This window comes from Brachyhypopomus gauderio, chromosome 13, assembly GCF_052324685.1.
Source record: "Brachyhypopomus gauderio isolate BG-103 chromosome 13, BGAUD_0.2, whole genome shotgun sequence".
In the NCBI taxonomy this organism is placed as follows: Eukaryota; Metazoa; Chordata; class Actinopteri; order Gymnotiformes; family Hypopomidae; genus Brachyhypopomus; species Brachyhypopomus gauderio.
Genome location: NC_135223.1, coordinates 14,224,866 through 14,238,783, shown reverse-complemented (window position 1 = coordinate 14,238,783; position 13,918 = coordinate 14,224,866). Strand labels below are relative to the sequence as shown.

The 13,918-nt window shown below is 43.2% G+C and overlaps 1 protein-coding gene across 3 annotated transcripts in view; it reads right to left on the bottom strand.

Moving 5' to 3' along the window:
- Positions 1-13,918, bottom strand: part of LOC143473921 (RNA-binding Raly-like protein) — a 106,998-nt gene that overhangs the window by 17,123 nt on the left and 75,957 nt on the right. The window contains exon 1 of one of the 3 annotated variants that reach the window (XM_076971126.1): positions 10,457-10,619. The exons of the other annotated variants lie outside the window; for them this stretch is intronic. Within the exon in view, the coding sequence (XP_076827241.1) occupies positions 10,457-10,493 (37 nt within the window). The 5' untranslated portion in view covers positions 10,494-10,619. Of the gene's footprint in view, positions 1-10,456; positions 10,620-13,918 lie in introns of those variants that run through there. 3 annotated transcript variants of the gene reach the window in all.

Here is a 13,918-nt window from a genome sequence, read left to right as displayed (position 1 = left end):
TTGTTTAAACAAAACCACAGACAACAAATAAACAGCTAACAATAATGTTATGTTGTATGTTATAGTCATTCTTGCCAATGTGCATCAATTCTGTTAATAAAACTACAAAATTCTACAATTGCATCCAGCCCTTCCCGCCAGTACATTACAATTAAATATTCATGCACCTGATGTACATATATATCCACATGATTGCATAAACAGAAAGTAGTTATGTGTGCACAAAAGAGGCATAATCCTCAAATGGAATTTTCAAAAGAAATCATGATAATATTTAAGCATAAACTATAGATGCTAGTTTTAACTGTTCATCTGGCTGAGTAAACTACAAAGAAGAAGGGAGAAGCGGTGAGAATCATGTGAGACAGTGAGACAACATGGTCAAAGATGTGGAGGTGTGGGGCCATGAGAGCCTCTACCTCAAATATGCGTATGCATGCAGACAGACAGACAGGCAGACAGACAGACAGGTTCTGGAGTGATTATAAATTAGAGAGTCAGCCCAGTAGGAAGCTGACACATGTGTATGAAGGCCGACTCTCAGGGAGCTCCTCTCAGCTGGACGTGGAGAAGAAGCACCTCCATCGGCTGGCTGGTTCACGGTCTGGGGTCTGGCATCTCACGACAAGGTCAGCGCACACACACAGAAGACTAGGATGGTCACATCCCCAAAACAATGCTTTCATCACATTAAACTGCTCATGCTGTAAAATTGTATATGCAATATATGCTGCTGACGTGTGCCTGAAGTGTGCCTAACCTTATTAGTGCATTCACCCTATTATAGCGCATGCAGTGAAGGCAGGTGTTTGAATGAAAGCAACACAATGGGACTACAATGTCAATGAAGAAGGGCAGTTGCACAACTTCAGCCCACAAAAGTCCTTGAGAATATGTTGGCCTTTTATGAGCTGTCTAAAAGCACAGCAACTCTGAGACGTTTCATGATAAAGCCGATTAAATTACAAAGCACTGCTCTTTTGACAACAGCATTTGGAAAGCAGAAAGGTATCGTGGGGGCCGCCTTTGAAACTAATGCAGTCTCTCTGTGCATTACAGTCGAGTCACGTCTCGGCTGGTCATCACAGACATGCAGCCCGAGTTATCATACGCTGCCATTTCAGAGCTCAGTGACACACTTCGACACAAAGGCCAGCTGACATTCGGTTGTCTTTTTCTAACAGTTGCCTGTCCTGTGAACTAGTTAACACTTTGATACTTCTCAGCATATAACCCAAAGAAACACCTTGATCTGCGTGGGCAATAAGATGGAGTGTGAAATCCTCTTGTAGCTGTCGCTTCACAGCGACCTTCGGCGAGACAGAAACACATCCCGGTTGCTTCCTGTAAACAAGCAGAAACCTGCTAACATCAACGTTTGCTTTTCCAATGTACAATATTGGACATGCGCTGCTTCATCTCTGCAGTCCTCACACCACGAGTCCCTTCTGCCTTAATTAATTCAACAATGTAATTAATTATGAAAGCATGGGGGGGAGAGAAAGAAGGTAGAGAGAGAAAGATAGAAAAACATATGGAGGAGTGGATGATTAAGAGAGAGAGAGAGAGAGAGAGAGGTAAGAGCTGGAGACAAGCAGAGAGAGAGAGAAAGGGAGGGAACAAGAGAGAAACAGAGACACAAGGCGAGAGAGAGAGAGAGAGGCTCTAATTACGGACATGGCCTTTTGGGGAGCTGCAGCAGACGAGCAGCCCACACACACACACACTACTTAGCAGCTGTCTGTGAAATGGCTTCTTTAAGCTCTGATGCCAGGCACAGGTGTTGAGGGGATCGAGGACTGTGACAGTAATGTTCTTGCATTTTATGGAAAACATGGGTCTATGCATCTTACTCTGGGGTTTCAGTTAAACCCCTGAGCCTCCTTCACATTCCTTTAACCTGGTACACTCCAAAGACCTGCCAGTGGGTCCAGATTCCTCTTCCTGTTCCTCACTCAACCCCTCATTCCTCTCGTTTTTTGTAGGATATAACCATCAGTTTCAACGCACTTGCTGAATATCATGGTGCAGGATATTTAATTGAATAATAAAGCTGCATGTCTAAGAAGTTAAATTCTCGGCAAGTAAAGAATACCAATGACCTATTCTAAAATTAATCCTTCTTCTTAACATGGAGAATGAATGTAATTCTCCACAACAGAAAGTAGTGGTGGTTTACCGAGAGATTTACACCATCTGGCTTGATCCTGAACAGGGAGACAGCAGGGTGAGGAAAGGTCATATGTTAGACGCCATTCAACAGCCCCCGGCACCGGAGACAGCAGCCATGCAGTCGGTTATGTTATGTTATACTGTATTTGTGCATGTTGTGAGTTTTATACTGCCAGCCTCTGACTGAAGGCTGGCAGTTGGTGGGTATGTATATGTATTTGCGTGTGTGTGTATATGTGTGTATATGTGAGAATGCCACACCCCTCCATACTCCACACAGAGACAATTGGCTGTAGAACCAATGTTATGCACACAGTACAAAAGAATCAATGGTACATAAGAATAAAAAAATAATAAAACATCTTTCTATGTTTTTTTTTCAGTCAACAACATCAAATAGCACAATCTTCAAGCCCTTAAGTAGCATACATCCCAACAATTTACCAAACAAAATAGTACAAGTCTGTGGAAATTGCACATCCCACAGCCATATACTGCTCACCACCAACATTCAGAAGCATTTCTGAAGTGAACAGATGCTTTTGAGTGGTACTGCTGATAATAGTGATTATAGCCAATATTTCTTACTGTCTAAATTGTGAAATGTAGTTTTATACATTTTACCCAGAAACACTGATCTAGGCCTGCAGAGCAGCAAGCACCAACTACGCATTTAAGTTTCATCAGGTCTGGAGCTGTTGAAGAAGTTTGTCCACGTATGGATTTTTTTGTCTGAGCAATACATGAACTCTGCAGGGGTTGTATGGAGTTATATAAACCCAACCTGACCCACTATTTGAAAACAATCATAAATAAATCAATCCTATTACTTTTTAATAGAGTTCACACAAAGTAGCTATTTACAAATCCTAAACCATCCTTAATTTAAGTACTGTTACTACCTTCAGGCTGAATCCTGTTCACAGGATGGCCAAGCAGAGGTTTGTAGGGAGGGGACATGCAGGGAATTAAAATTGGTTGTATAACTTGTATGCCAATTCTTCTGACTGGAGGTAGCTGGACCAGCAAAAGTGTCGATGTACCCATGAATCCCATGGCTGAAAATCGACTGAAAAACAGAAAAGGCAAAGCAGGAGAGGTTTTAAACCCCAGTAGAGGGTTCTGCTTCCATAATTATGGTTGTTCCTTATAGTGAATAATGAACAGACCTATGTGCTACTCCCTCCCCCAGCATTCCTGTCTCCACTCCTCGTCACCCAGAATCATTACGATAATGGTGCTCAAACCCAGGGGATTGGATGTGTGATGGAGTCCTCCTCATTCTGAAGAATGACCAAGACCCTCAATAGCCCACAGCAGACCCCAAATCAGACATTCTTTGAGCTCCAACAGGAGACATCCACCTGTCCTTAACCTGTAGCCCCATTACAATTGACTGCAAGATTACTCAGAAGCATGTGTTCAGATTTTAAAACACATGGTAACTCCAAGGTTGGCTGAGCAGCACCGACGTTGTTTCTGGATCCTGATGCTCAAGGATTCTTATTGGTCTTCATGTTCAAGACTGCTGCAGTCAGCTCTTAACTCCAGAGCATGACTCTGTCGAGGAGTCCAGTGGCATTACCCCAGCCCCTAAGGAGGACAACTGACTGGTGGAGCACAATCTATCCCAATGTCCCATCTTTTTATTGACTAGGAATTTGAGGTGATGTATGCAGGTGGTGTTTACCTTGCTGCGAATGTCAGTTGGCTAATCCCCTGGCCATCCCAAGAGGGCCTATGTATCCCATCCCTTTGATTGAGGTCCCCTTCAATAGAATTTGTATAGACCTCATTGGGTCACTTCTTTGTATTAGCCCTGGTTAATTATGCAATGTGACATCCAGAAGCACACCATAACACCTCAGTACACACTGTTGCAGAAGAACTCTTCAGTATTTTCTGGGACACTGAAGTATTGTCAGTTTTCAGTTTTATCATAAATAGGATACTGAAAGAGATTTTGACTGATCGAAGCAGTGATGTCACACTGTGTGAAATTTGTAAATTGCTGGAGATTAAATCAATTCACACCAGGGTCTATAATCGTCAAACAGATGGCCTGGTCAAGCAGTTTAATCAGACCCTCAGAAATATGTTAGGTGCTGGGAAAATGGCTGGATGGCACTGTTTGCAGTGCCAGAGGTCCCACAATTCTCCATGGGACAGTAAATTAGTAATTGGTCAGAAGCCCTAGGGTATCCTAGACATCAACAACTTGAATTGAAGGAAGGACCTTTGACCAGGAGACAAAGTGATCTAAATTACTCGCCAAAAGGCAAGGAGGTCATGTGATTAATAGGGTAGGTTGACTGTGAGGTCACAATAACAGATATGCATGTTGTGCTCTAAATTACTCGCCAAAAGGCAAGGAGACTTGGAGGTCATGTGATTAATAGGGTAGGTTGACTGTGAGGTCACACTAACAGATATGCATGATGTGCTCCTAATTGACCTCCTCAAACCATGGAGAGAGACAGTGCCTGATGCTCTGGTGATGGTTGGTTTTTTGAGAGAGATGACCTGGTTCTTGAGGTTCATGAAACCTCCTCTTCCACTCCAATCCTCTGTGGCAACCATCTTTCAACAATCCCCAGAAGCACTTGTTGCCCATTTGCAGGAAAAGTTCACAGATATGTTTTCACCCCTAACTGGTCACGCTGACCTCACAGAACACCATACTGAGGCTTCCCCAGGAGTAGGTTTCTGTAGTTACCCACTGCAGTTTGCTTTGACACTAAAAGAAAAGGCCACATTTGATATGCTGTTTGACTGTTTGAACTCAGCTTGGTTTAATTCAAAACTGAACCTAACAAAGGGATACTGGCAGATCCCCCAAATTCCAGCTTCCTGTGAAAAACATCTTTCTTCACTCTGGTTTACCAAGGGGTCATGTTTGTGTTCTTGCTTTTGGAGATCCAGTGATGTTCCAATGATTCATAGAAAAACTCCTCAGGCCATACTGTGCATGTGTCACTGCCTACTCTGATGACACTATCATATATAGCAATGACACACAACTGCACATGCTGGAAGTTCTGAAGGCTATGAGACAAGCTGGGCTCATCGTGAACCCCAGGAAATGGAACAGTTGACCGGTGGATCTATGGTATACATCTTGGGGCACTTGTGTCCCCTAATTGGCGACACTATGGCAATTGAGGCCTGTCTAGACCCAAGACCAAAATGAAGACGAGATGATTCTCGAGACGAGATGTTGGCTAGCTTTTAGGTTTGTGCCTGTTTGGATGTCATCAGCCTTCTGACTGATCTCACTAAATAGGGAGCCAGAGAAGTCTAATGGACAGAGCCGTACTCAAGAGGCTTTTAAACAGATTAAAACGGTCCCCTAAGGGAGCCTGCTGTTGCATTCACTGGACTTTACTCTCCCTTTTGTTGTGTAGATGGAAGTACTGGATGGGGGGGGGGGGGGGGGGGGGGGGCTGTTTTGTCCCAGGTATTGTTGGTGTAGAGCTTGGTGCTGTTCATTATGCTGTTCATTAGTTGTCGATGCGTGAAACCAAGTACAGCACTAAGGAATGCTTCGCCATTATGTGGGTGGTCCTCACCCCTCAATACGACCTGTTGGGATGCCCTTTAACCCTGTCTTCACACCTAATTCCTCTCTCACTACATAAAAGATGCCAATGTGCAGATCACCCAGAACAATTTTGTGCTTCAACCCTTTAAATACAAGGTGGTCTACCTCCCAGGGGCGCAGGTGGTGGTGGCCAATTTCCCGTCTCTCTGAGGTAGGGGCCAGTTGGCTGCAGGCCTGTCTGCTTGGACAGTATTGGCCAATGGGTGTGAGGCAGACATGGAGGGTGGAGGGTTGGGCTATGCTAAAGATATTTTAAGTCCAACGGATCCGCAATGATTCATTAATTAAAACCAACACTGCAAACCTACCAATTAGTTATCTCTTGAGAGCAACTCGTGTGAAGATTGACTAATTAACCAACAAGCTTCAGCTTGTGGAAAAGTTCAAATTTTAATGAGACAATTTTTTACAATTTAACCACTCTTTGAACTCTCTGAAAGAAATCTGTATGAAGTGACAAAAATGGAAAAGCGAAGCTTAATACTGCAGTTGTGTGTTTTCTACCCAGTCATTTTTTCCACTCTGAAGAAAAGAGGCACTCTGAATTTTGGTGTTGATTTTATATGTTAATGTTAACTACTTTCACAGGCAGTCCTACTGACCCCTACACTGCTCTCAGTGAAGTAAAGCAAGTAGCCAGTTGAACATTGTGTAAGGGTGAACAGCTCTGCAGTATTTTAAGGATGTGCAACTTCAGGACTCAGAGTAGAAGTGTACAATCAAGGAAAGAGGGGGCACACATGTTTGATGTGATTACACATTAAAAAACAAATCCAGACACTCTGTAGAACTGCATGTGCTATGTAAAGATGTAAAGAGAGAAATATGCCTGCATATACAACACACCTGTCAAGAAAATTAGCAATTTCTTTAGGGTCCTTGTTTATTGTTTTTATTATTTATTATTATGTCCTGATTATTTATTGTGTCCTTTTCTGTATTGTTGATGTGATTACTACTATTTACTACTGTACACTTACTTCAACCATTTTATCATATAATACCGTGGGATTTCAGAATTGCTATGACATAACCTGCTGTCTTTTTCAGGTTGCCCACATTCAGCGGTGAATGTCACTTTGTTTTCAGCGTCAACCACATGCCCGTCCTTGGATTCCTCATCTTACACATTACCTACACCTCCATCCTGAGCTCCATGCCAGCCTTATTCCTTGGTGCAGTAGAAAAACTACTTGCTTGCTTACTTACTCTTGCTGAATACAAACAAGGGCAGAATGCCACGGGTTGGCTGCTGCCCAGGGTCATAATGCTGTTTAATCACAATAAAAACATAGGCAAAGGAAGGTCCAGCTATGGGCAGGTCCAAACAGGCACAGGCATATGAAAACATAGGCAGACACAGACCAACACAGGCAGACATAGATGAACAGAGGAAGACACAGACTAACAGAGGAAGACAGACGAAAAATGGCATAAGGATTGAGACATCATATGTGTGTGCTCTATTTGAAGTGCTCCCTTCATTGTTGCAAAATTAAATTACCCCTCTAGGTATAATAAAAAAATGAATAAACAGAACAAATACCCATGGACAATGTTAATGGACATTTTAATGTTTTTTGTGAGATACGTGTTACATTATGTGGTTTGCATTCTCAGTTCTGAGAGGTAATGTTGACCTAAAGGTTTTTTGCTGCAAGATATTCCTACTAGGGTCGGGCTGTGCATTACCTCTCATTCCTTATTTCAGGGGAAGGGACAGAAAAACAAACAATTATTCCATTGCAAACCTCCCCCAAAACCAGATTGAACACCCACACCCTTATTATAGACACCTTTGAGTTCTGCTGCACAAAATGCTACATGTCTACAGACCAGGCAAATAAACTCTAAACTCTGCTGGAGTCCTCAGACCTGCTGGGCAGCCGTAGGGCCTACTGGAAACCCCTCAAACCCTGTGTGGGAAGGTGCACAGCAGGCGGCCCAGCTGTTCACCACCTCACAAGAACCCAGCGAGGCAATGATTGGCTTCTGCGCATACAATATGTGACATGTGGATGAGCGGAACAATGTTGTTCAAGCCCTGCCTATAAACGGATGAACACTGCATTGTGGAAGAAGGCTCAGATATGTGAACAGGACTGGCGTAGGAGCCTGTAATATGACAGATGGAAGTAATGCATGGAAGAGAGAAACAAACAAACATTTGGATCCAATATGAAATAATCATGTCGGAGAATCATGACACTGGTGGAGGAGATATCTCTGCTAAATCAGGTATGGTACAGTGTGTGTGCTAAAAATAAAATGTTACCATTCTTTTACCAAGAGAGCAGTGGCAGTCTGCAACAAAACCCTGAAACATCCTGACACCACACAGCTCCTGTTCTCTAGGCTATATCAACATTTCAACATGCAATTATAGCAAAAAGTTCAGCTGAGTTCAGCTGTTGGGTGTAGCACAATGAGTTTTTTTTTGTGGAAGAATACTTTCTCTCTCACACACATACACAGACTTTAATTACCGGTAAGCTCACTAAAAAAATTATCAGTGATTTTCCAATTATGTCAGAGTATTACCATGTTATATCAAAATTAGTATCTTATATAACATGTTGCCTTTCACACAATTTGTCCTCATAGAGCATTTTAAACATTTAGGGCTTTATAAGATTAGCTTGGAATATATTATTGCACATCCCAGCTAGAATCACATGGGAGGAAGGAAGGAAGTGGGGTAGTGCTGGTGGCATTTCCAAGAACTACACCCTTTATTAGAGTCATAAAGCAGATAAAAATCTGGAGGTAGCGTTTGTCCTTTGTATTGGGCATTTATATTAATATAGGCGCATGCGTGCATATGTGTATCTATTTCTGTGGGGAGTGTCTGTGCATGTTGATTGGTGGCAGTCTAATGATTTTGCAACTATGCACCCCACTGATAAGCCCCAGTGAGAACCAAGAAGCACAGGGAAACTCATTTGCTTTGACTGGACATTTTACAAAGCATTAACACTCATTAGGACAATATCCTGTACCATAAGTACTTTTCCAGAATTGGCAAATGGAGCATTTAATTCAGCACCATGGAGAGCTCCTGTGACATGGACAGCTGAGACATAACTATGCCAGCAACAGCCTTGCTTTAGAGAAAGAGCAGGACCGCATGGGAATATAAATGCACAAGTTTTTATTTTAGAGAACTTGGGTCCCTTGGTGTTGCTTATCTGTATTCAGGGTGTTATGTTTAAGCTCTGAAAAAGTATGCAGAAGGATGCTCTCCATCCTGTCATGCATACCAATTTATTAAAACATGTAAATCACAGGATAAAGATGGCAACGGCTCCTGGCAAACTGGGTCAACACCCACATTATTTTTTTTCACTGTTTGTCTAAGAAATTACTCTGAAGCCTACGACATTATGTATAGATAATGGAACATACACAGAATGCATGCAATTTGAACACCCATCGCAAACACTCATCGCAACACAGTGCAAAATGTAAAACATATTCCCTACCAGCTAAATAATATAAATCTCTTTGGGAGGTAAAATACAGTAATATTCAGGTACAAGTATTTATTGATTTTACCCTATCTAACCATCTCTATCTCTGCACAGAATGTTTGAACCAAGCCTCATCTCCACATCCTTAATCTCCAGACGTCTGATCCTTATGCTGAGTGCACTGCAATTTAAAATAACCCACAACCAAAAGTCATATTTTAAAGAAGATAAGTTCCTCTTCTAAAAACGACTTCAGGTCTCATGCAGGAGAAAAGGTGAACACATGCAAAATAATAAAACGCTTCCCGTTTTAATAGCATAGGATATAACTGAATTCTGCATATTCTGACTGCATCTTGTGAACTGAATGTGAAAATCACAAAAGCTGCTCTGTTCAGCTTCAGTTCAGAGTGAAGGAAGAATGAGAAAAACATTGTTTGAGAATGACCCCAATCTCCCCAGGCAAGACGGATTGCAAAAGTAATTTCACAGAAACTCACACGTCTCCTGCTGGTCTGACTGATCTACTTTCATTGCAAAGGACTGGCGCAAACATCACTTTTGCGACATATACGGTAACAGTTTTTCGTAGATGAGGACGACGGTGATGAACCTAATGATGATTAACAGCAGCGCTGAGAAAAGAGCCGCTGTTTACTGCTGTGCTTTCATAGCCGCTCTGTTCACATCTAGTTTTTCTCTAAAATAGGATCAGCGTGTGTTCACCCAAATCCATATGTCAGTACGCACCCTCTCAAACTGGGTGCCTTGAACAGGCTCTTGAATAATTATTGTTCTAAGTAGAAACGAGGATCTAAGAAGCTACAACGATTGAGCGAGAGTTGTCTACACCTCCTCAATTGCTATTTTTTATTAACTAGTTACGGAAATCAAACACACTTTTGTATTTTTGTAAACAAAATAATTTAACGCGATTAGAGCTCGTTGTCATTCACTAATTAACAGAATCCTCAGTTCAGTTCGGCAGGTCAACGTGCCAGCATGTAAGTCAGTGCGTCGCGTTAATCGATAACGTTACTAAAAGTGCCGTAACGCACAAACACGTTACACACGCTTCATGTAACAGCTGCCACACGTTCGCCTGTCTACTTGATTGAAAACACACGCTGAGAACATTTGGACAAATATAACATTTCATCTAAAACTACTATATATGTTACGTTTGTAAAGTTACCGATCGCAGGAAACTCACATCGGTGATTACGACGCTTCCCCTTGTACATGGTCATTCTAAACGGGTCCAGATTGACGACTTGCGGTTCCTTCCTCGCACAAAAAGTAGCTGCTGACAATATCGCCACCTGTTCTCGCCTTGAAATAGATTCGCTCTTCCAAAGGTGAGGAGAACCGAACCATCGTGCCCGTGCAGACGATACCACTGTACTTGTCCGGAAAGGGGTGTTTCTCTGTGTTAGAGGTGTGTTTCTCTGCTAATCGCCGGTGGTTTTGGACCACACTAAAGCTGGGCGTACACTGTACGATATTTTAAATCGTGTACTCAGCTCCAGCTCAAACTGTACGACTAAATCGCAGGGTTTAAAAGTTCACAGCTCACGATTCATATACTCACACTATACGACCCGACGCTCTCATGCGATCTCACGAGGAGCGATTTGAATTTCAAACATGTTTGATATTCTTGCGACGCTGCGATTTCTGATCGGGAGTTGGTCGTGAGGTGTGAATCGCTCCTCGTTTACCTGTGTAAACTATACGATGCACGACACGCGATTGAGCCGAAACTCGGCCCGATCGAAAAATAGTCGCACGAGTGAAAAATCGGCTGAAAATGGGCCAAAAATCGCACAGTGTACGCCCAGCTTTAGTAAGGCTAGGCATAAGCCGTTAAGAGTCGTTAGGGGAACATTTTAGGTTGCTAGAAGGTTGTTGGGTATGTATGCTCTGTGACTTTACTATGGGTTTGGTTGGGTCTGAAGCTGGAGACAGTATTGTCTAACCAGAGTAGCATGTACTTTTGACAGTCCAAACTCACACCGTTCCAAACAAATGCTTTAACAACAGGGTTATAACTCAAAACATTATCATAAATAAGACTCACCTTTAAAATTAAGGACCCGTGTGTGCTACAGTCGTGTCTGCTAAGTCAAACTGAATATGCACACGCCTATGACACACTCCTCAGAGAAGCAGCTATAGCTCCTCATACAAATACACTCTTCTTACTTTATGAGATGGCGTTGCTAAGGGAATAAAGGAAGGGGAATTAATATTGTAGTTATGATGTGCTATTTTTTTGCCCTTTTAGACATGCATGTAGGTGGCGGACGACATGATTTTGACCAGAAATATAAGTGAAAAACAATTGAGCAATATCAAGCTACACTGTATGATATAAGCAAACAAACCCACTCTATACCCTCTCTATACCCACCCTACACACGTTCTACACCCACTCTACACCCACTCTACACCCGCCTCTCTGAAGCTCAGCTCTTAAATGGCTGCGCAGTTTCTCATGTTCTGCTGAAAAACCAGGTCTCTCCTGGACCAGATATTGTATGCAGCATGTGATCCTCTTCAGACGCAGACTAGAATTCAGCTGGCCCTGGTGTTACATCCCAAGTCCTGCAGTTCTCAAGATGGTGACACGGCACAGGCTTTTGAGCCTCAACGGCTACAGCACCAACACTTTCAGCCCATGTTGTTAAAAGGGCGCAACACCAGTTTCTCTGTTAGTCAGTCTTCACAGGAGCATTTCAGAAAGCGTTGTTGACATCATTTTTAGGGCTGAGTAGTAGGACATAAGTGGTTTTAATCACTGTGAGCATTACCACTGTTGATGTTATCACTGTGGCTACCACTACTACCCGCTGTAATCACTGTCATCATGGCTACAGAAAATAAGGTGAATTATTATAATAACATTTGGTTCTACTCATGATTTCAGGTGCTATTTTCCTAACTCTTTTGCACTCCCTGCTGGCTATGTGCTTTAAACACATTTATTTTATTGTGCTTGTCATAAGCCACTGAATTTAGGGCGTTGGCCAGTTTCCTTGCAGGACTTTGGTTTAAATGTAATTTTTCTAATGTATTGTTTAATAATGAATGTGTTTATTTTGTTGCATTGTGCCTTTCTTAATTTAAAAAAGTTAATCATTTAAAAGCCTAATTGCTGTGATATGTATAAAAGTTGTGGTTGGTTAACATTAACCTATTTTTCCTGTTATATCAGTTCCATTTTGCATGTTTTTGCTGATACTTCTTGAAAACCGTTGGAGAGAAATGGACAGTACATGCTGACACTACAATAGTTTTGCTTGTTTTGTTCGTTATTTATTGCTATGTTGAGAACATTATTACTTTTTTGCAAGAAGACTTTGTATATCTGCGACATGAGTCAGAAGACAAATGCAGCCATCAAGATGGAATAAATTGATCAGTGCATCAAGGAAGCGGAAGGTGGATGGTGATGTGAACCAGAAGAATGTGTTACCAGGCACTACACCTGCTGTCTAGCCGCGAGGTCTTACTAGGCAAGAGGGAAATGGCTGGTTTGGAAAGAGACTAGCGCATCGTACCTCAGTAGCAGAACTCGTGTGTCACCCAGTGAAGAAGCAACAGTGGGGAAGGCTCCTGGGAACCATACTACACATACTGCAAGCAGCTGTCCAGCACTATGACAGAAATGCTATGGGAGGGCTAGAATCTGCCACCTATACAACAAGACAATGGCACTAATGACGGCCCATCTGTGAGGCTTTGGATAGATGCCGGCACCGTTATCAGTCAAGAGTCTGAGGCAGGAAGAGAGGACATCGTCCTCAGCACTGAATCGCTGTGACAAAGGACACAGTGCCATGCGGTGGAGGATCTCCATCAGGAGATGTCATGCGAGTGAGCGTGGAGAGACTTGGTGTGCTGGTGGTGTAGAGGGAGGCAATGCAGCCAACCTGAGCCAGTGGGGAACGAGAGAGCCACCCAAAGGAACAACCCGCAGCCTAAACGCCACAGCTTAGAAACAACTGTGCTGTGCACTTGGGGTTAAATGTGGATAGTTTGAGAGACTAGAGAGGTGGGTGAGAAAAGTGCCTCTACCTCTGCTTTCGCCCCCAGCAACACTGGACTTGATCCTATAAGCTGTGACGAGTTCCAACAGCAGCCAAGACACGTAGGTATGGTCCTGGCTCCAGTAGGGACAGAGGCCAGGCAGGACAGGTGTGATGCCGTAAGGGGCCCGGTGCTAAGGCACGGCCTGCCAGCTGGGACAGTTGGGACAGCCTCAGGATGCACGACTGTTGTACCATCTGTGTGAGGATCCGGTATCTGAGCGGTGTGTGTGAAGGCTGCCGGTGCCAGGCTGCCTGGGTAGGACTGGCTCTGGTGGCATGGGGCACTTGCAGCGCCGACATAGGCGAGACACTGAAGCTACCGGCACTCTGCACACTGAGCTGCCACACATATGGGCAACTGCATGAGCTCTGCTGTGATTGTTGCATGACGAGGAATCGAACCAGTGAGGTCACGGCCTGAGTGTGCACCCATTTGAGTTCTTGAGTTTGCTGTGGCTGTGGGGTGACTGACCCTTGATAGGGGAGGAGGCATGGAGTTCACTGGCATATCTTTGAGGCATATTTTTGAGGCATATCTTTGAAGTGTAGCTTTGAGGGATATCTTTGAGACGTGTCTTTAA